At 52.2% G+C, this 20,732-nt stretch overlaps 2 protein-coding genes across 3 annotated transcripts; one reads left to right on the top strand and one right to left on the bottom strand.

Moving 5' to 3' along the window:
* Positions 1-3,239: 3,239 nt before the first annotated feature.
* Positions 3,240-7,897, bottom strand: SNRPD2 (small nuclear ribonucleoprotein D2 polypeptide). The gene is made up of 3 exons (XM_004091032.3): positions 7,669-7,897; positions 4,172-4,351; positions 3,240-3,511 (listed from the first exon to the last, which is right to left on the bottom strand). Coding segments are annotated over exons 1-3 (357 nt in total). The 5' UTR covers positions 7,671-7,897; the 3' UTR covers positions 3,240-3,336.
* Positions 7,898-8,430: 533 nt separating this feature from the next.
* Positions 8,431-20,269, top strand: QPCTL (glutaminyl-peptide cyclotransferase like). Of its 2 annotated transcripts, XM_030796314.1 has the most exons (7): positions 8,431-8,692; positions 9,195-9,338; positions 11,514-11,795; positions 14,558-14,710; positions 14,812-14,911; positions 17,785-17,901; positions 18,874-20,269. In XM_030796314.1, exons 1-7 carry the CDS (start codon positions 8,486-8,488, stop codon positions 19,017-19,019), a joined length of 1,149 nt encoding a protein of 382 aa, XP_030652174.1. In that variant the 5' UTR covers positions 8,431-8,485; the 3' UTR covers positions 19,020-20,269. The 2 variants fall into 2 exon arrangements, with proteins under 2 accessions (XP_030652174.1, XP_030652175.1); XM_030796315.1 differs by lacking the exon at positions 11,514-11,795.
* The last annotated feature ends 463 nt before the right edge of the window (positions 20,270-20,732 follow it).

A 20,732-nucleotide genomic window follows, 5' to 3' on the forward strand; every position in this document is an offset into this window, starting at 1 on the left:
CCATGAGTGACGCTTAGGACCATGCCTGGTGCCGGTGTGTGGGCAATGCTGGGCCAGTTTGCCCAGGGCTATTCTTGCCACCTCTACTTTTATTTCACCCTCTGGAGGCGGACGCAATGGAAAGCATGTGGGCAGGAGGTGAGAAAAGAAATTCAGACAAGCTGAGCAGAGTAGCCAGGACTGGAATCTTGGGTGCCAACTCGCAAGGTGGGGAAACTGATTTCCATTTCCCGGTAAGTACAGGTCAACACCCGAGAAGGCAGGCAAGAATGGAACCCAGACTGTGACTCCAGGGCTGTGTTGCTTCCTGTATCAGAACCAAACCCCGGGTGACCTCCTTTCGCATGCTCCTTGTCCCAACTTTACAGATTAGGACACTGCAGCTCCATCTTGCTACCCAGGAGTTAAGACTTTTTCTGGAGGACCTGGCTCCCCGGGTTTGGAAATAGTACCATTGTTTCCTAACTGGATGGCCCTGAGCAAGTTGCTTACCCTCTCTTGGCTTCAACGATCTCATCTATAAAATGGGATCGATTAGGCTGGGCGCGGTGGCTCACGCCTGTAATCCCAGCACTTTGGGAGGCCGAGGCGGGTGGATCACAAGGTCGGGAGTTTGAGACTAGCCTGGCCAACATGGTGAAATCCTGTCTCTACTAAAAATACAAAAATTAGCTGGGCGTGGTGGCGGGTGCCTGTAATCCCAGCTACTTGGGAGGCTGAGGAAGAATTGTTTGAACCCGGGAGGTGGAGGTTGCAGTGAGTGGAGATGGTGCCACTGCACTCCAGCCTGTGGGCAACAGGGTGAGACTCTGTCTCAAAAAAAAAAAAAAAAAAAAAAAAACAGCTCTAGTATCCACCCCACAGATGGTTGTTTCCAATTAGATGTAGTAAATGCACGCCTTTATAACCCCATAACCCATTGCCTTCTGTGTATCAGGCCTCTCTCTGCTGCAGGGTCCCAGCTCTGCCACAATGCTCACAGTGTATCTCAGGCTGTGGCTTTCTTTTCTTTTTCTTTTTCTTTTTTTTTTTGAGATGGAGTCTCACTCTGTTCCCAGGCTGGAGTGCAGTGGTGCGATCTCAGCTCACTGCAACCTTCACCTCCCAGGTTCAAGCGATTCTCCTGCCTCAGCCTTCCCAGTAGCTGGGACTACAGGCGTGCACCACCACACCCAGCTAATTTTTGTATTTTTAGTAGAGACGGGGTTTCACCATGTTGGCCAGGATGGTCTTGATCTCTTGATCTTGTGATCCGCCTGTCTTGGCCTCCCAAAGCGTTGGGATTACAGGGCGTGAGGCACCGCGCCTGGCCCCAGGCTGAGCCTTTCACAGATCAGAGCGGGGCGCATATCTCACTGAGTGTGCACTGACCTCAGGCCTGCAAACTCTTGCACCTTTCAGGTGTTTGCCTGTATCCAGAGGACAGAGACATAGGCAGAGACAAAGATATGGGGGGAGGGCCCAACACAGTGGCTCACACCTGTAATTCCAGCACTTTGGGAGGCCAAGGCAGGAGGATCACTTGAGCCCAGGAGTTCAAGATCAGCCTGGGTAACAGTGAAATCCCATCTCTATAAAAAGCCGGCAGGACGATCACTTCTGCACTCCAGCTTGGCAGACAGAATGAGACCCTGTCTCAAAAAAAAAAAAAAAAAAAAACAAAGATCCGGGAAGCACATGATGTGTGTGTCAGAGCAACACAGGGAATTTCCTTAATCCCCCTCAATATATACCGCCTTCCTTTCCCACCTCCATCTATCTCCCCATATTTGTCAGAGAATTCCTCTCAAGGGTAATGCAGTTGAATTTGTGGGGCACCAGAGCTCAGGGGTGAAGCCACAGGCTCTGGAGGTGAGTTTAAATCACAGCACCACCACTTCCTGGCTGGTTGTCCCCGGAAAGTGACATTGCCCCTCTGTGTCTCAGTTCCTTCGTCTAGAAAAGGGGGATAATGAATTAACAGGCCCACGCCAGAGCTGTTGGGAGGACGTTTGAAAAGCGCTAAGCCTGGCCTGGCACCTAAACAGCTCAGCACGTGTTAGCCAGGATCCCTAGCAGTAATATTTAGCTACTGACTGCTTTCTTTTCTTTTCTTTTTTTTTCAGAGGTAGTGGCGCAATCTCAGCTCAGTGCAACATCCGTCTCTTGGTTCAAGCTATTCTCCTGCTTCAGCCTCCCAAGTGCTGGGGCCACAGGCATGCACCACCATGCCTGGCTAATTCTGTATTTTTAGTAGAGACGGGGTTTCACCATGTTGGCCAGGCTGGTCTCAAACTCCTGAGCTCAGGTGATCCACCCAGCCTGGCCTCCCAAAGTGGTGTGAGCCACCGCACCTGGCCCTTTTTTCTGTTTCTTATCTATTTAGTTTATAGATAGTATCACACCGTCTATAAACCTCACAACCATTCTCCCAGGCTAGTCACAAACTTCTGGGCTTAAGCAATGCTCTCACCTCAGCCACTGTGCTGGTGGTACTGCCTGCTTTAATCACCTGTCTAATCCTCTTGTCTTTGAGGGCAGATCAGAGGCTCTTGGGTACCTGGTGCCCCTGCATTGCAACACAGGGCTGGACACAGAGGGGGCATTTGGGGGATGTTTGCTGAAGGAACAAATGTAAAGAAAAGCCGAAAGATATACATATATAATTTTTGAGATGGAGTCTCACTCTGTCACCCAGGCTACAGTACAGTGGGGCCATCTTAGCTCACTGCAATCTCCATCTCCGGGGTTCAAGCAATTCTCCTTCCCCAGCCTCCTGAGTAGCTGGGATTACAGGCGCCCGCCACCATACCCTGCTAATTTTTGTATTTTTAGTAGAGACGGGGTTTCGCCACGTTGGCCAGGCTGATCTCAAACTCCCGACCTCAGGTGATCCACCCGCCTTGGCCTCCCAAAGTGCTGGGATTACAGGCGTGAGCCACCACGCCTGGCCCCAAAAGATATTTTGGTCAAGCGAGGCCAATTCATTATAAGAGGTAGAGAAGAGAGCAACAGAGTGACAAGGAGCAGCTCAGGAAGATTAAAGCAGGAGAGCTAAAATGCTCTCCAGTGCCACAACTGGGCGCTCATTTCCATCCAACCTGTTTGCTTTGCAGATGGGGAAAGTGAGGCCTCGATGGGGCAGAGCCAGGGCCTTTCCACTTGCTCAGGGGTCCTGGTCCCACCATTCAGTCCGATACCAGCTGCCTCCCCCAAGCCATCCTGAATCCACCCCACTGGCTAGGCTCTGGGAACAGATACCACTAGAAAAAAACACAGAGCTTTATTATTCTCAACACCAATGGCAGCGGTCTTCACAGGACAGGGGAGTGAGTTCTGTCAACGGATAGGCGGCCCCTACTTGCCGGCGATGAGCGGGTTCCGCAGGACCACGATGACCGAGTCCCCGCGCAGGAACATCTTGGAGATGTAGCGGTCTTTGTTGACTGGCTTGGACTTCTTCTTGCCCTTGCCGCTCTTGGGTACCTCAGTCCACATCTCCTTCACGTTCTCCAGCACCATGTTGCAGTGCCTGGTGGGGAACAGGGAGGGGAGGCACGGGGCGTGAGGGGCGTGCCTCTGACAGTGCCCCCTACTGCCTGCTGCTTGCCCCCTCCAGCAGCATGGCTTGGGGAAGGGTGCAGGTGCTAGGCCAGGATGACCAAGCTGCCAAGGCCAACTCTGCCAGTCCTTAGGTTGAGGCTGAGGCAAAGGACTACACCTCTCTGTGCCAGTTTGCTCCTCTTTAAGAGAGAAGATAATCACGTTACCTTCCTCACAGGGCCGTTAAAAATTATCATTTTCTTTTTTGAGACAGAGTCTCGCTCTGTTGCCCAGGCTGGAACGCAGTGGTGCGATTTCAGCTCACCACAACCTCCGCCTCCTGGGTTTGGGCTATTCTTGTGCCTCGGCCTCCTGAGTAGCTGTGAATACAGGCATGCGCCACCACGCCTGGCTTTTATGTTTTTAGTAGAGATGGGGTTTAGCCATGTTAGCCAGGCTGGTCTTGAACTCCTGACCTCAGGTGATCCACCTGCCTTGGTTTCTCAAAGTTCTGGGATTACAGGCGTGAGCCACCGCGCCTGGCCATACACCCCAGGCTTCTGAGAAAGCTGTCTTTGAGCTCTTCAGACTGGAGCTGGGGCGGCCTCTCCAGGCCTGCAGAGAACACCTCCCAAGACCCAGCACTCACCTATCGAAGGCCTTCACGCGGCCCAGGAGTTTCTTATTGTTGCGGCAGTTGATGAGCACTTGGGTGTTGTTCTTGACTGACTGTGTGAGCACAGAGAGTGGACCAGTGTTAAATTCCTCCTCCTCTCGCTTCTGCAGCTCCTCTGGGGTCATCTCACTCTTGGGCTTGTTGAGGAGGCTCCTGCATGGACAAACATGGAACCAATAAGTGAGAGAGCCTGGAGCTGAGAGGCTGGAGCTGTGAGGATGGGTGGTCAGGGCCTTGGCCTCAGTGTCTCCCCAACCTTGTCCCACCACATCTGTCCTCCTGTTCAGCCTTCTGAGTATCATCAGCTGGATGCCTAACAGACATTTTCTTTTCTTTTTCTTTTTTTTGAGACAGAGTCTTGCTCTGTTGCCAGGCTGGAGTGCAGTGGCGTGATCTCGGCTCACTGCAACCTCTGCCTCCTGGGTTCAAGCGATTCTCCTGCCTCAGCCTCCGGAGTAGCTGGGACTACAGGCATGCACCACCTCCATGCCCAGCTAATTTTCGTATTTTTAGTAGATAGGGGGTTTCACCATGTTGGCCAGGATGGTCTTGATTTCTTGACCTTGTGATCCACCCGCCTCGACCTCCCAAAGTGCAGCGATTACAGGCGTGAGCCACCGCGCCCAGCCAGACATTTTCAACTCTGTATGTCTCAGGTCGGGATCCAGATCACCCAACCACCCAAGCCTACCCTATCTACAGCGTTCCCCATCTGTTTTGATGGTAACTCCATTCTTCTAGTCCTCTGAGCAAAAACTCTTTGTCAGCTTGATTCCTCTTTTTCCCTCACATCCTACATGAAATCTGTAGGAAATGGCCATTTCTTACCATGGCCTAAGCCTCTGTCATCTCTGTCCTGGAATCTTTCTGGTCTCTCTGCCTCCACCCACGTTCCCTAACAGTCTGTTCTCCACAGAATGGTCTGAGGGGGTTGTGCTAAAACCTAAATCATAACATGTCACTCTTCAAAACCCTCCCAGGGGCTGGGTACAATGGCTCATGCCTGTAATCCTAGCACTTTAGGAGGTCAAGGTGTGTGGATCACTTGACGTGAGGAGTTCGAGACCAGCCTAGCCAACATGGTGAAACCCTATCTCTACTAAAAATACGAAACAAAACAACAATAAAAAAACGACCAACAGAAAATTAGCCAGGCGTGGTGGTGCACGCCTGTAATCTCAGCTACTTGGGAGGTTAAGGTAGAAGAATCATTCAAACTCAGGAGTCGGAGGTTGCAGTGAAGTGAGATCGCGCCACTGCACTCCAGCCTGGGCGACAGAGCGAGACTCTATCTCAAAAAATAAATAAATACGGCCGGGCGCGGTGGTTCACGCTTGTAATCCCAGCACTTTGGGAGGCCGAGGCGGGTGGATCACGAGGTCAGGAGATCGAGACCACGGTGAAACCCCGTCTCTACTAAAAATACAAAAAAATTAGCCGGGCGTCGTGGCGGGCGCCTGTAGTCCCAGCTACTCGGAGAGGCTGAGGCAGGAGAATGGCGTGAACCCGGGAGGCGGAGCTTGCAGTGAGCCAAGATTGCGCCACTGAACTCCAGGCTGGGCGACAGAGCGAGACTCCGTCTCAAAAAATAATAATAATAAAAAAAATAAAAAATAAATAAATAAATAAATACAAATTAGAAAATACAAAAATTAGGCCCGGTGCGATGGCTCATGCCTGTAATCCCAGCACTTTGGAAGGCCGAGGCAAGGTGGATCGCCTGAGCTCAGGAGTTCAAGACCACCCAGGGCAAGATGGTGAAACCCCGTCTCTTCTAAAAATGCAAACAAATTAACCAGGTGTGGTGGCGCATCCCTCTAGTCCCAGCTACTTGGGAGGCTGAGGCAGCAGAATTGCTTGAGCCCCAGCAGCGAAGGTTGCAGTGAGCCAAGATCATGCCACTGCACTACAGCTTGGGCTACAGAGTGAGACTCCATCTCAAAAAAAAATTAGCTGGGCATGGTGGTGCATGCTTGTAATCCTAGCTACTTGGGAGGCTGAGGCAGGAAGATCGCTTGAACCCAGGAGACAGAGATCGTGCTACTACACTCCAATCTGGGTGACAGAGTGAGACTCCATCTCAAACAAACAAAACAAAAGAAAACTCTCCCATCCTCCCCTCATCTCAGTGTAGAAAGTAAAACCCCGGCCAGACACGGTGGCTCACACCTATAATCCCAGCACTTTGGAAGGTTGAGGCGGGTGGATCATTTGAGGTCAGGAGTTTGAGACCAGCTTGGCCAACATGGTGAAACCTGGTCTCTACTAAAAATACGAAAGTTAGCTGGGCATGGTGGTGGGTGCCTGTAATCCTAGCTACTCGGGAGGCTGAGGCAGGAGAATCGCTTCAACTCAGGCGGCGGAGGTTGCAGTGAGCTGAGATCGCACCATTGCACTCCAGCCTGAGCAACAGAGCAAGGCTCCGTCTCAAAAAAAGAAAAAGAAAAAGATTTTTCTTTTCCCTTGGGGACTAGAGGTTTCATTCACTGATGTATCCTATGTGGCTTAAGCAGTGTCTGATACATAAGCATTCAATGTAATATTTGCTGCACTAATAAATGCGCAAAATCATGTCAATGACTCGTTCGTTATCCGTGTAAGTTGTGAATCAAGTCGAAAACGCACCCGTCTCCAGCTCAAATGATCAAGATAAGTCCCTTATTTCAAATCATTATTTCTAAAAGTCCTAACTTCCCTCCCCTAGTATTCGTTTTATTTCTTTTGTTTCGTTTTGAGATGGAGTCTTACTCTGTCGCTCAGGCTGGAAGTGCAGTGGCGCAATCTCGGCTCACCGCAACCTCCGCCTCCTGGGTTCAAGCGATTCTCCGGCCTCAGCCTCCCAAGTAGCTGGAATTACAGGCGCCCGCCATTATGGCCGGCTAATTTTTGTATTTTTGGTAGAGACGGGGTTTCACCACAATAGCCAGGCTGGTCTCAAACTCCTGACCTCAGGTGATCCGCCCGCCTCGGCCTCCCAAAGTGCTGGGATTTACAAACCTGAGCCACTGCGCCCGGCCTCCCCCAGTATTCGTAAAATCGCTGCCCCTTAACACTCATTTCAATAGGACTAATTATCTAGGACCCCCCCTCTGTTATCGTTTAAAACATGTTTTTCATAATTAATTTTTTTTTTTGGTAGAGACGGGAGTCTCGCTATGTTGCCTAGGCTAGTCTCGAACTCCTGTGTTCCAGCGATGCTCCGCCTTGGCCTACTAAAGTGCTGGGATCACAGGCATGAGCCCCCGCGCCCAGCCCAGCGCGTTATCTGATAAAGCTGTCCCCTCTCCCGAAGTCACGATGCGTCAAAGGCCCCACGCCCGTTCTCAAACTCATCAGGAGAAAAGCTGGACGCTGCATCCCTAAAACATCTGCCCCTGGCCCCCCGGCTCTGCTCAACCCTTCCCACCCTCAATCGGTCAAATTTCCACCCTCAACCTCATTCCCGCCGCCTAAGCCTAACCCGGCCTCACATGATGGTCACTACGCTCTCCGTTCACTCCCGTTTCCTCCGCGTTGCTGCTGCCTGAGGAGAGAAAGGCGGGACTTCCTCTTCCTGCGACCCACTTCCGTTGGCGCCTGCGCAAAGCCAACCAGTACATGGAGGCGTGGTCTGTTGCCATAGCATTCCCCACCAACGGTGCACAATGATGGAATAAAAGCCTCGGGTAGGGGTTCGAGGCCGGTCAGAACCACACGCGGGCAGATGTTTATGACAATTAAGACAAAAGGAAAGGCGGTCTGATTCAAACCGTTTCTTGAAGAATGGTACAGGTCGAAGGAGGGAAATGACAAGCTATTTCCAAATGCCCGCCGGCCGTGACTTCGGGGGCGCGGCCTCCGTGAAGCCAATCCGCTCCTCGCTTCGGAGACAGGCACCGCCCCTCTTCCCTCTGGGACGCGTTACTGACGTATCTACTGATCTTTCCGACCCTGCGCCACCAATCCCCTGCCCACATCCGGAAGGGGCATGGACCTGCGCCCGGGAGATCTAATATTTTCCACGATCAAACGCTGCTCATTGGCTTTCCCTCCTCCGCTAAGGCGGAGCCTACCTCTCTTGCGCTCCCATTTGGGTCGTGCCATTCTCAGGGGAACCAACCCAAATACCTAAGGGAGGCTGGGAGGCGTGTCCTCAGGACCGTAGTTCTTACTGGTTTCGCTGCTTGCTGTGGGGTGGGCTGATGCAGCCGCAGCTGTTCCTTATTGGCCCACCGATTCCATGGGGTGGAACTTGGCTGGGCCTAAACTCAATTCGTGGTCTGGTACAGGTTTCAGGGCAAAGGGGCCATGCGTTCCGGGGGCCGCGGGCGGCCCCGCCTGCGGCTTGGGGAACGTGGCCTTATGGAGCCACTCTTGCCGCGGAAGCGCCGCCTGCTACCGCGGGTTCGGCTCTTGCCTTTGTTGCTGGCGCTGGCCGTGGGCTCGGCGTTCTACACCATTTGGAGCGGCTGGCACCGCAGGACTGAGGAGCTGCCGCTGGGCCGGGAGCTGCGGGTGAGGCTGGGCGGGGACCCAGGCACCGTGGGGACCCTCATTCCCTCCCCGCTGTTACCCAGGGTTGACGTGGCTTTAGCGTACGGCCCTAACCGCAGATGCCACCGTCTTCGTCATCTGAGCGCATGACCCTTACCAAAGGAATAAGGCTTCGGGCTGGTTCTGCAACAGTAGCTTCCTTTTAAGAGGAAAGGTCTGAAATAGTAAGACGGGGGGGGTTCAGGGTTCTACGCCTTTAGTCAACTATTTGGAAGAGTCCCTTCCTCCATCTCTCCTCTCTCTCACTGGGCCTCGAGTTCCCCATCAAGTTTGAGGTAGGCTGGACCGGATAGTCTTGGAAGGACTTTTCCTGAGCCTTGGATTTATCCTAGAAGTCTCCGATGCTGGAGGCAGCAGATTAGGAAGAGGACCTGGGGCCCCTCGCGGGTGACGGCGCCCGGGGTAGGGTTGAAATGGGGGATTGCTCTCATTCTTCCCTTTCCAATCACACCTCCTTTCCAAGGTCCCGTTGATCGGAAGCCTCCCCGAAGCCCGGCTGCGGAGGGTGGTGGGACAACTGGACCCACAGCGTCTCTGGAGCACTTATCTGCGCCCCCTGCTGGTTGTGCGAACCCCGGGCAGCCCGGGAAATCTCCAAGTCAGAAAGGTAAAGGGACCCACCTCCAGTCCCTGACCCCCTAGCCCTCCAGGGAATGGGAAATAAGAATCCTGTTCAAGATCCCAAAGGAGCTAAGAGGAGGAACTGGGGCTCTGACTGGAGTTAATCGGACTCTAGACTCCATGCTGGTAACAAACCACCAGGCTGTACTGTCCCCCTTAATGCCCCCAACAAAAGCTTAGTGTGTGCTAGGCACAGGCAACAGACAGCCCTGTAAGGTGGGTACCAACATGATCTTCATTATGCAGATGGGGAAACTGAGGCTCAGAGAGGTTATACACATTGCACAAATCCTACAGATAATAAATAGTAGACCTTAGCCGGGTGCAGTGGCTCATGCCTGTAATCCCAGCACTTTGGGAAGCCAAGGTGGGAGAATCACCTGAGAAGTTCGAGACTAGCCTAGTCAACATAGTGAGACCCAATGTTTAGAAAATCATAGACCTAGAGCTGAACCCAAACAGGTTGGCTCCGAGCTGGTGCTGTAATGTATCTGTTGTCTTCCAGAAAGCATGAAGAGTCATTTAAAGGCCAGGCGCAGTGGCGCACACCTGTAATCCCAGTGCTTTGGGAGGCCGAGACAGGCAGATTACTTGAGGTCAGGAGTTTGAGACCAGCCTGGCCAACATGGTGAAACCTCGTCTCTACTAAAAATACAAAATTAGCCAGGCGTGATGGTGGGTACCTGTAGTCCCAGCTACTTGGGAGGCTGAGGCAGGAGAATCACTTGAACCTGGGAGGCGGAGGCTGCAGTGAGCTGAGATTGTGCCACTGCACCCCAGCATGGGTGACAGAGCGAGACTCCATCTCAAAAAAAATAAGTCGGCCGGGCGCGGTGGCTCACGCTTGTAATCCCAGCACTTTGGGAGGCCGAGGCGGGCGGATCACGAGGTCAGGAGATCGAGACCACGGTGAAACCCCGTCTCTACTAAAAATACAAAAAATTAGCCGGGCGTGGTGGTGGGCGCCTGTAGTCCCAGCTACTCGGAGAGGCTGAGGCAGGAGAATGGCGTGAACCCGGGAGGCGGAGCTTGCAGTGAGCCGAGATTGCGCCACTGCACTCCAGCCTGGGCGACAGAGCGAGACTCCGTCTCAAAAAAAAAAAAAAAAAAAAAAAAATAAGTCATTTAAATACTGCCTAAGTCCCAATGCTACCTCATCCACTTAGATTGTGACCTTAGACTGGTTTCTTTTTTCTTTTCCTTTTTTTTTTTTTTTGAGATGGAGTCTCACACTGTCACCTGGGTTGGAGTGCAGTAGTGCGATCTCCACTCACTTTAACCTCCACCTCCCAGATTCAAGCAAATCTCCTGCCTCAGCCTCCTGAGTACCTGGGATTACAGGTGTGCACCATCATGCCTGGCTAATTTTTTGTATTTTTAGTGAGACGGGGTTTCACCATATTGGCCAGGCTGGTCTCAAACTCCTGACCTTATGATCCGCCCACCTCAGCCTCCCAAAGTGCTGGGATTACAGGCGTGAGCCACCGTGCCTGGCCTGGACTAGTTTCTTAACCTCTCTGAGCCCATTTCCTCATCTGCAAAATGGGGTCATGTATTGGCAGTCCCTCCCCTATATGGTTCCTAGAAGAGAGCTTAGCACACAGTGAGAGCTATTTAAGGGTAAGCTGTGATGAGTCTTGTTGGCTCCAAGAGGTGGGGTCTCCCCAACATCTGGCACCCAGTAGGTACTCACCAGGACTGTCAAAGGAATGATTTTAATCAGAGTGGGGGACTGGGCATGTGGCTCACATCTGTAATCCCAACACTTTGGGAGGCTGAGGCAGGCAGATCACTTGAGGTCAGGAGTTTGATACCAGGCTGGCCAACATTGTGAAACCCCATCTCTACTAAAAATACAAAAAATAGCCAGGCGTTGTGGGGGGCGCCTGTAACCCCAGCAACTCGGGAGGCTGAGTCAGGAGAATCACTTGAAGCCAGGAGGCGGAGGTTGCAGTGAGCCAAGATCAAGCCACTGCACTCCAGCCTGGGTGACAGACCAAGACTCCATCTCAAAAAAAAACAAAAGAAAGAAAGAAATCCATTAAATCAGAGTGGGGCTTTAGAGTCAACCCATCTGCTCTGCATGGCTCAGGTCACGTGGCCCTTCTCCCCACCTCCTCCCCAGTCCCCGTCCACCCTCCCACCTCTCTCTTGCCGCTAGTTCCTGGAGGCCACGCTGCGGTCCCTGACAGCAGGTTGGCACGTGGAGCTGGATCCCTTCACAGCCTCAACGCCCCTGGGGCCAGTGGACTTTGGCAATGTGGTGGCCACACTGGACCCGAGGGCTGCCCGTCACCTCACCCTTGCCTGCCATTATGACTCGAAGCTCTTCCCACCCGGATCGACCCCCTTTGTAGGGGCCACGGATTCGGCTGTGCCCTGTGCCCTGCTGCTGGAGCTGGCCCAGGCACTTGACCTGGAGCTGAGCAGAGCCAAAGAACAGGTGAGGAGCAGGAGCTGGGGAGGGTAGTGGGCCACCTCCACCTTTCCCAGCCCCCACCCTCCCTTGCCTGGACATTTGTCATCCCTCTCGTCTTCCCACTCTACTCCATGCACAGAGCCACAGGGATCTTTTTTTTTTTTTTTTTTTTTTTTTTTTTGAGACGGAGTTTCACTCTTGTTCCCCAGGCTGGAGTGCACATGGCAAGATCTTGGCTCACCACAACCTCTGCCTACTGGGTTCAAGCAATTCTTCTCCCAACCTCAGGTGATCTGCCCACCTCGGCCTCCTAAAGTGCTGGGATTACAGGCGTGAGCCACCGTGCCTGGCCATCACAGGGATCTTTTTACCTTCTGGATGTCAGATTCTCTTTCCTCTCCCCCAAACCCTCCCAGGGCTCCAGCCTTATTCCAGGCATAATCCAGAGTCCTTATATTGGCCCAGAAGCTGTGCCCTGTTACCTCTCCAGCCTCATCTCCCACCCCTCACCTCTTGCTCACTCTGCTGTAGCCACCCCCACCTCTTCTGGGTTCCTCAAACCCGCAGAGCTTGCTGCCGCCTCAGGGCATCTGCACTTGCTGTTTGCTTTGGATAGAATGTGCTTTTCTGGCCAGGCTCGGTGGCTCACGCTTGGAATCCCAGCACTTTGGGAGGTTGAGGTGGGTGGATCACGAGGTCAGGAGTTCAAGACCAGCCTGGCCAACATGGTGAAACCCCATCTCTACAAAAAATACAAAAATTAGCCAGGCTTGGTGGTGCACACCTGTAACCCCAGCTACTCGGGAGGCTGAAGCAGAGAATTGCTTGAATCCGGGAGGCGGAGGTTGCAGTGAGCCAAAGTTGCACCACTGCACTCCAGCCTGGGCAACAGAGCGAGACTCCATCTCAAAAAAAAAAAATTATCTGGGCATAGTGGCATGCTACTTGGGAGGCTGAGAGGGGAGGACGGCTTGAGTCTAGGAGTTTGAGATTGCAGTGAGCCATGATCGTGCCACTGGGTGGCACGAGACCTTGTCTCTTAAAAAAAAAAAAAAGAATATGCTTTTCATAGATATCTTCCGGGCTGGCTCCCACTCTTCACTCAGGTGTCCACTCCAATGTCACCTCTTCAAAGAGGCCTTCCCGGCCGGGTGTGGTAACTTGCACCTGTAATCCCAGCACTTTGGGAGGCCGAGGCAGGCAGATCACTTGAGGTCAGAAGTTCGAGCCCAGCTTGGCCAACGGGGAAACCCCATCTCTACAAAAATTAGCTGGGTATGGTGATGCACACCTGTAATCCCAGCTACTTGGGAGGTTGAGACAGGAGGAACACTTGAAACCGAGAGGCGGAGGTTGCAGTGAGCCGAGATCGCACCACTGCACTCCAGCCTGGACGACAGAGCAAGACTCTGTCTCAAAACAAACAAACAGAAAAGAAAAACACAGGCTGGGTGCGGTGGCTCACACCTGTAATCTCAGCACTTTGGGAGGCCGAGGCAGGTGGATCGCGAGGTCAGGAGATTGAGACCTTCCTGGCTAACACGGTGAAACCCCGTCTCTACTAAAAATACAAAATGTTAGCCGGGTGAGGTGGCGGGCACCTGTAGTCCCAGCTACTCAGGAGGCTGAGGCAGGAGAATGGCGTGAACCCGGGAGGCAGAGCTTGCAGTGAGCTGAGATCACGCCACTGCACTCCAGCCTGGGCAATACAGCGAGACTCTGTCTCAAAAAAAAAAAAAAAAGAAAAGAAAAGAAAAACACAGATTTCATCATGCTCTTGCCCTGCTCAACCCCCCTCTGTGCCTCCCCAGTGTCCCTATAACAAAGCCCACACTCCTTGGCCCTTGCTAAACCTTCCGGACTCCTCTCAAACCTCTGGGACCCTTCCCTGGCCACGGCCTTGCCCTGTGTTGCTCCCTTGGCTGGGAATACTCTTCCTCCTGCTCCATTTTGCCAGGCCAGTTCCTACCCACTCTCAAGGTAAACATCCCTTCCCAAAAGACCCAACACCCTCTCCAGGCAGGGTCATCCCCCAGCCTCCTTCCTATGCCCTCTCAGGACTCTATAGTTCTTAGAAGCATTTGTCTCAACTGCATTTTACTGTTTGTATAATTATTCATTTGTGGATCTATCTGTTTCACCAAACTGAGCTTGAGGAATAAAATAATCAGAGATAACCCTTGTTTAGTTATATGCCAGGCACTGTTCTAAGACCCGGATTCAAACCTTACCCTTTGAAAAGAACTGTTATTGCCGGGCGTGGTGGCTCACGTCTGTAATCCCAGCACTTTGGGAGGCTGAGGCAGGTGGATCATTTGAGGTCAGGAGTTCGAGACCTGCCTGGCCAACATGGAGAAACCTTGTCTCTACTAAAAATACAAAAATTAGCCAGGTGTGATAGCGGGCACCTGTGGTCACAGCTATATGGGAGGCTGAGGCAGGAGAATCTTTTGAACCTGGGAGGTAGAGGGTGGAGGTTGCAGTGAGTCAAGATTGCGTCATTCCACTCCAGCCTGGGTGACAGAGCAAGACTTATTCCAAATTATAGATGAAGAAACTGATCCTTCCAGAAGTTATTCCCCATGCCTGCTTTGTTATGAAGCAGCCAAGTACGGATTTGATCCCAGACAACTGACTCGGAATCTGTGCTCTTGGCTACCATGTTCTATGAGTGAGGACACCTCATGTGTTCTGTTAAGCCATGCAAGTGGGCAAGAAGTGTGGGTGTGTTGAGGCTGAGGGCTAGTCCTGAGCTGGCTCTGGCCACCCCCCCGCTACTCCCACAGGCAGCCCCAGTGACCCTGCAACTGCTCTTCTTGGACGGTGAAGAGGCGCTGAAGGAGTGGGGACCCAAGGACTCCCTTTACGGTTCCCGGCACCTGGCCCAGCTCCTGGAGTCTATACCTCACAGTCCTGGCCCCACCAGGATCCAGGCTATTGTAAGACCAGGGTCCCCTGGCTTCTGGCGAGGGAGGGAGAAGGTGAAGCGGGGCTGGCGTCATCCTGCACGGGCCCCTCCAGTCCTAGCCTTTCTCCTTAGGAGCTCTTTATGCTTCTTGATCTCCTGGGAGCCCCCAATCCCACCTTCTACAGCCACTTCCCTCGCACGGTCCGCTGGTTCCATCGGCTGAGGAGCATTGGTAAGGGTGAATGCAGAGGTGGGCCCCAGCCCACCTGGGGTATGGGGTACAGGGCGGCGGGCTGGGGTAGGACAGGCACCTACCCTCTAAAGGCTCATCCACTAGTCTGGGCCACATAGGGAGACCCCATCTTTTTTTTTTTTTTTTTTGAGATGGAGTCTCGCTCTGTCACCCAGGCTGGAGTGCAATGGCGCGATCTTGGCTCAGTGCAACCTTCACCTCCCAGGTTCAAGCCATTCTTCTGCCTCAGCCTCCCGAGTAGCTGGGACTACAGGCGCCCGCCACCACACCCAGCTAATTTTTGTATTTTAGTAGAGACAGAGTTTCACTATGTTGGCCAAGCTGGTCTTGAACTCCTGACCTCACGATCTGTCCACTTCAGCCTCCCAAAGTGCTGGAATTACAGGCGTGAGCCACCGTGCCTGGTGACCCCATCTCTTAAAAAAAAATTAGCTGGGTGCAGTGGCATGCACCCGTCATCCCAGCTACTGGGGAGTATCCTTAGAGCCTGGGAGGTCAAGGCTGTAGTGAGCCAAGATTGCGCCACTGCACTCCAGCCTGGGCAACAGAATGAGATCCTGTCTCAAAAAAAAAAAAAAAAAAAGCTGGGCTTGGTGGCTCACACCTGTAATCCCAGCACTTTGAGAGGCTGAGGCAGGTGGATCACTTGAGCTCAGGAGTTTCAGACCAGCCTGGGCAACATGGCAAAACCCCTTCTCTACAAAATAAAAACAAAAATTAGGCCAGGTGAAATGGCTCACGCCTGTAATCCCAGCACTTTGGGAGGCCAAAGCAGGTGGGTCACCTGAGGTTAGGAGTTTGAGACCAGCCTGGCCAACAGGGTGAAACCCCATCTCTACTAAAAATACAAAAAGTTAGCTGGGCATGGTGACATGTGCCTGTAATCCTAGCTATTCGGGAGGCTGAGGCAGGAGAATCGCTTGAACCTGGGAGGCAGAGGTTGCAGTGAGCCGAGATCACGCCACTGCACTCCAGCCTGGGCAACAGAGCGAGACTCCATCTCAAAAAAAAAAAAAAAAAAATTAGCCAGGCATGGTGGCACCTGCCTGTAGTCCCAGTGACTTGGAAGGCTGAAGTGGTAGGATCACTTGAGTCTGGGAGGTCGAGGCTGCAGTAAGCTTTGATCTCACCACTGCACTCCAGCCTGGGGACAGAGTGAGACTCTGTCTCAAAAAAAAAGTAATAATAAAAATAAAAATTAAAAAAATTAAAAATTGTTTTTAAAAATAAAGGCTCGGCTAGGCGCAATGGCTCACGCCTGTAATCCCAATACTTTGGGAGGCTGAGGCAGGTGGATCACAGGGTCAGGAGTTCGAGACCAGCCTGGCGAATATGGTAAAACCCTATCTCTACTAAAAATACAAAAATTAGCCGGGTATGGTAGCGTGTGCCTGTAGTCCTAGCTACTCCAGAGGCTCAGGCAGAAGAATCGCTTGTACCCGGGAGGCACAGGTTGCAGTGAGCTGAAATTGTGCCACTGCACTCCAGCCTGGGTGACAGAGCAAGACTCTGTCACAAAATAAATAAATAAATAAATAAATAAATAAATAAATAAATAAATAAAATAAGGGCTCATCCAGCCTTTCCTCTATCTCCCTGGTCTTTCTAAGGAACTAGAGATTAGTAATAGTGATTACCAGACAGGGGCTCTAAGGTGAGACAGCTGTGGTTTCCAATCTTACCAGCTGGGTGAACTTGGACAAGTGGCTTAATTTCTCTGGGCCTCAGTTTCCTATCTGTAAAATGGCCAGTCGGGGCCGGGCCTGGTGGCTCATGCCTGTAATCCCAGCACTTTGGGAGGCTGAGGTGGGTGAATCACAAGGTCAGGAGTTCGAGACCAGCCTGGCCAATACGGTGAAACCCCATCTCTACTAATAATACAAAAATTAGCTGGGTGTGATGGCAGGTGCCTATACTCCCAGCTACTCAGGAGGCTGAGGCAGGAGAATTGCTTGAACCCGGGAGGCGGAGGTTGCAGTGAGCCAAGATTGTGCTACTGCACTCCAGCCTGGCGACAGAGCAAGACTCTGTCTCAAAAAAATAAAAATAAAAAATAAAGGCCGGAGGGCCCAGACGTAGTGGCTCATGCCTGTAGTCCCAGCAATTTGAGAGGCCAAGGCAGGAAGATCACATGAACCTAGAAGTTTGAGGCCAGCCCGGGCAACATAGGAAGGTCCCATTTCTATACACACATACACACAATTACCCAGGCATGGGGGCATGCGCCTGAAGTCCTAGCTATTTGGGAGGCTGAGACTGAAAGATCACTTAGGCCAGCAAGATTAAGGCTGCACTGAGCTGGGATTGCCCCCACTGCACTCCAGTGTGGGTGAGAAAGCAAGTTCTTTTTTTTTTTTTTGAGACAGAATCTTTCTCTGTCACCCAGGCTGGAGTGCAGTAGTGCAATCTCAGCTCACTGCAACCTACACCTCCTCTCGGGTTCATGCAATTCTTGTGCCTCAGCCTCCCAAGGCGCCTACCACCACACCCAGCTAATTTTTGTATTTTTAGTAGAGACAGGGTTTCACCATGTTGGCCAAGCTGGTTTCGAACTCCTGACCTCAGGTCATCCACCTGCCTTGGCCTCCCTAAGTGCTGGGATTACAGGCGTGAGCCACCGCACCAGGCCACAAGATCTTGTCTCAAAAAAAAAGAATGTCTGTGTCTTAGACTCGGAGGGATTGAATGAGACCAGGAACATAGTGAGCCCACAGGAAGGAGTAACTGGCATTCATTCTTGTTGGGATGACCAGGGCTTTGTCTCTGGGTGCTCTGCCCTCCTCTGATTTGTGGACTGGGGACCTTTGACTACTAAGGACTAACCCTTCCTCTCTAATTGCCCCCACCTCCAGAGAAGCGTCTGCACCGTTTGAACCTGCTGCAGTCTCATCCCCAGGAAGTGATGTACTTCCAACCTGGGGAACCCTTTGGCTCTGTGGAAGACGACCACATCCCCTTCCTCCGCAGAGGTACCTGCTGCAAGGAGGGATGGAGGGTGGGTGTCCAAGGAAGCCACACATTGGAACTGGCCAAGGCCCCTTCCCAGGGCTGGGGAATGGGGCTAAGTGGCCTACCTCTTTGCGCTTTGATTTATTCATCTGTAAAATAGGGATAATACTCCCTATCTTAGAGTATTGTTGAGGGGATTGAACGTGCTAATCCTGGTAAAGACCTTACTTGGACCAGCACCCAGCACATAGAAAGCATTCCAGAAATGTTTGCAGCTGGGCACGGTGGTTCACACCTGTAATCCCAGCACTTTGGGAGGCTGAGTGGGGGGATCCTTGAGCCCAGGAGTTTGAAACCAGCCTGGGCAACATGGCATAAATCTTGTCTTTACTAAAAATACAAAAAATTAGCCGGGCATGGTGGTTCGCACCTATAGTCCCAGCTACTCGAGAGGCTAAAGCGGGAGGATCATCTGGGCCTGGGAAGTCAAGGCTGCAGTGAGCCTTGATTGAGCCGCTGCACTCTAGCCTGGACAACAGAGGGAGATGATATCTCAAAAAAAAAAAAAAGTGCCAGGGCTGGGCGTGGTGGCTCACGCCTGTAATCCTAGCACTTTGGGAGGCTGAGGCGGGCAGATCACCTGAGGTCAGGAGTTTGAGACCAGCCTGGCCAACATGATGAAACCCCATCTCTACTAAAAATACAAAAATTAGACAGGTGTCGTGGTGCCTGCCTATAATCCCAGCTACCCGGGAGGCTGAGACAGTAGAATCACTGGAATCCCGGAGGCAGAGGCTGCAGTGAGCCAAGATCTCGCCACTGCACTCCAGCCTGGGCGACAGAGTGAGACCCTGTCTCAAAAAAAAAGTGCCAGAACATAGTGTCTTTCACTAGTGTGTGGTGGCAAGGCAAGGTTACCTAGAGGTTGGGCTTGGGCTCCTGGGTCGTGGTGGGCTGCAGCGGACCTGACAAAGTCTCCTCTGTCACTTCAGGGGTCCCCGTGCTCCATCTCATCTCCACGCCCTTCCCTGCTGTCTGGCACACCCCTGCAGACACCGAGGCCAATCTCCACCCACCCACGGTACACAACTTGAGCCGCATTCTTGCCGTGTTCCTGGCTGAATACCTGGGGCTCTAGCGCGCTCAGCCAATGCCTGTGGAGGGGACTGTGAGAGAGAAGGTCCCAGCGGGGGCCAGTGAAGCTCAGGCGGGATCTGCCTAGGGTGTGCTGGCTTGTCCTTTTCACACCTTTGTCTCCTAATTGTGCTACAACTGGAAGACCTTCTTTCTTTTGATTGTCTCAAGCTGCCACTCTTCAAGGACAGGGAAGAGACCACTGTGGGGTGACAGCCAGAGGAATAAGAACTTGGTCCCTCCCCAGAGGTAAACACACTTGGTCCAAAGGTTTGCAGGGGCCAAATGCTGTTCTTTTTTTTTGAGACGGAGTCTCACTGTATTGTCCAGGCTGGAGTGCAGTGGCGTGATCTCGGCTCACTGCAAGCTCTGCCTCCTGAGTTCACGCCATTCTCCTGCCTCAGCCTCCCGAGTAGCTGGGACTACAGGTGCCTGCCACCACACCGGCTAATTTTTTGTATTTTTAGTAGAGACGGGGTTTCACTGTGTTAGCCAGGATGGTCTCGATCTCCTGACCTCGTGATCCACCCGCCTCGGCCTCCCAAAGTGCTGGGATTACAGGTGTAAGCCACTGCGCCAGGCAAAATGCTGTTCTTCGAGTCAGCGAACTGAAAAAGTAAAAGACTGCCGGGTGTGGTGGCTCACACTTGTAATCCCAACACTTTGAGAGGTTGAGGGGGGAGGATCACCCGAGGTCAGGAGTTTGAGACCAGCCTGGCCAACATGGCGAAACCCTGTCTCTACTAAAAATACAATAATTAGCTGGGCATGGTGGTGGGTGCCTGTAATCTCAGCTGCTTGGGAGGCTGAGGCAGGAGAATCACTTGCACCCGGGAGGCAGAGGTTGCAGTGAGCCGAGATCACACCACTGCCCTCCAGCCTGGGCAACAGAAGTGAGACTCTATCTCAATAAATAAATAAATAAATAAATAAATATTTTTTAAAAAGAGTAAAAGACTAAAAGACTATTACTGGTCTGGCCCAGTGATGCCACCCAACTAGATGAATTCTCTGTGGCTTGTTTTGTGTCAGTTCATTCTCCAGAATGGCAGCCTTTCTACTGCACCAGTCCTAACCTAACTCCCATATGGGGCACACAGAGGATGTGCTCATAACCAGGCACAGAGGAGACAGAAGCTGATATTTTGGAAGTCCAGATTCTTCCAGACCCAGTGGGTAATAAGCCATTGTTTCTGGCTGGGCATGGTGGTTCACACCTGTAATCCCAGCTCTTTGGGAGGCAGAGGCAGAGGCAGAGGGATAGCTTGAGCTCAAGAGTTTGAGACCAGCCTGGGCAACAGAGCGTGACCCCATTCTTCAGAAAAAAGAAAAACAAAAAAAGCGTAACCAGTGTTTCTGCAAAATACTGCCTGCATAAGCCAGGTGTGGTGGTGCACACCCGTAGTCTCAGCTACTCAGGAGGCTGAGGTGAGAGAATCCCATGAACCCAAGAGTTCAAGACCAGCCTGGGCAACACAGTGACACCCTGTCTCAAAACAACAACAACAACAAACGCCATTCTGTAAAACTCATGTAAATAGACATTGCATGACAAAGGGGATCTGAAATCCAAGAAGCAGGGTGAGACAACATAAAATGAGTTTCCTCACTGCATCATGTGAATTTTTAAGACAGAACCCAGAGGCTCCCAAAGTATTTCACTATGGAACCCTTTTTATTGGGAAGCACTTCATAGAACTAGGATACTTCGGCCCGG

The sequence above is a fragment of the Nomascus leucogenys genome, chromosome 17 (assembly GCF_006542625.1).
Source record: "Nomascus leucogenys isolate Asia chromosome 17, Asia_NLE_v1, whole genome shotgun sequence".
Classification (NCBI taxonomy): Eukaryota; Metazoa; Chordata; class Mammalia; order Primates; family Hylobatidae; genus Nomascus; species Nomascus leucogenys.

Coding starts and splice junctions, on each gene's coding strand:
- SNRPD2 (XM_004091032.3), bottom strand. Junction 3,512..4,171: donor CGCGTGAAGGCCTTCGATAG/GTGAGTGCTGGG, acceptor GTTCCCCACCAG/GCACTGCAACATGGTGCTGG.
- QPCTL (XM_030796314.1), top strand. CDS start 8,486: ATGCGTTCCGGGGGCCGCGGGCGGCCCCGCCTGCGGCTTGGGGAACGT. Junction 14,912..17,784: donor CCATCGGCTGAGGAGCATTG/GTAAGGGTGAAT, acceptor CCCCACCTCCAG/AGAAGCGTCTGCACCGTTTG. Junction 17,902..18,873: donor CATCCCCTTCCTCCGCAGAG/GTACCTGCTGCA, acceptor CTGTCACTTCAG/GGGTCCCCGTGCTCCATCTC.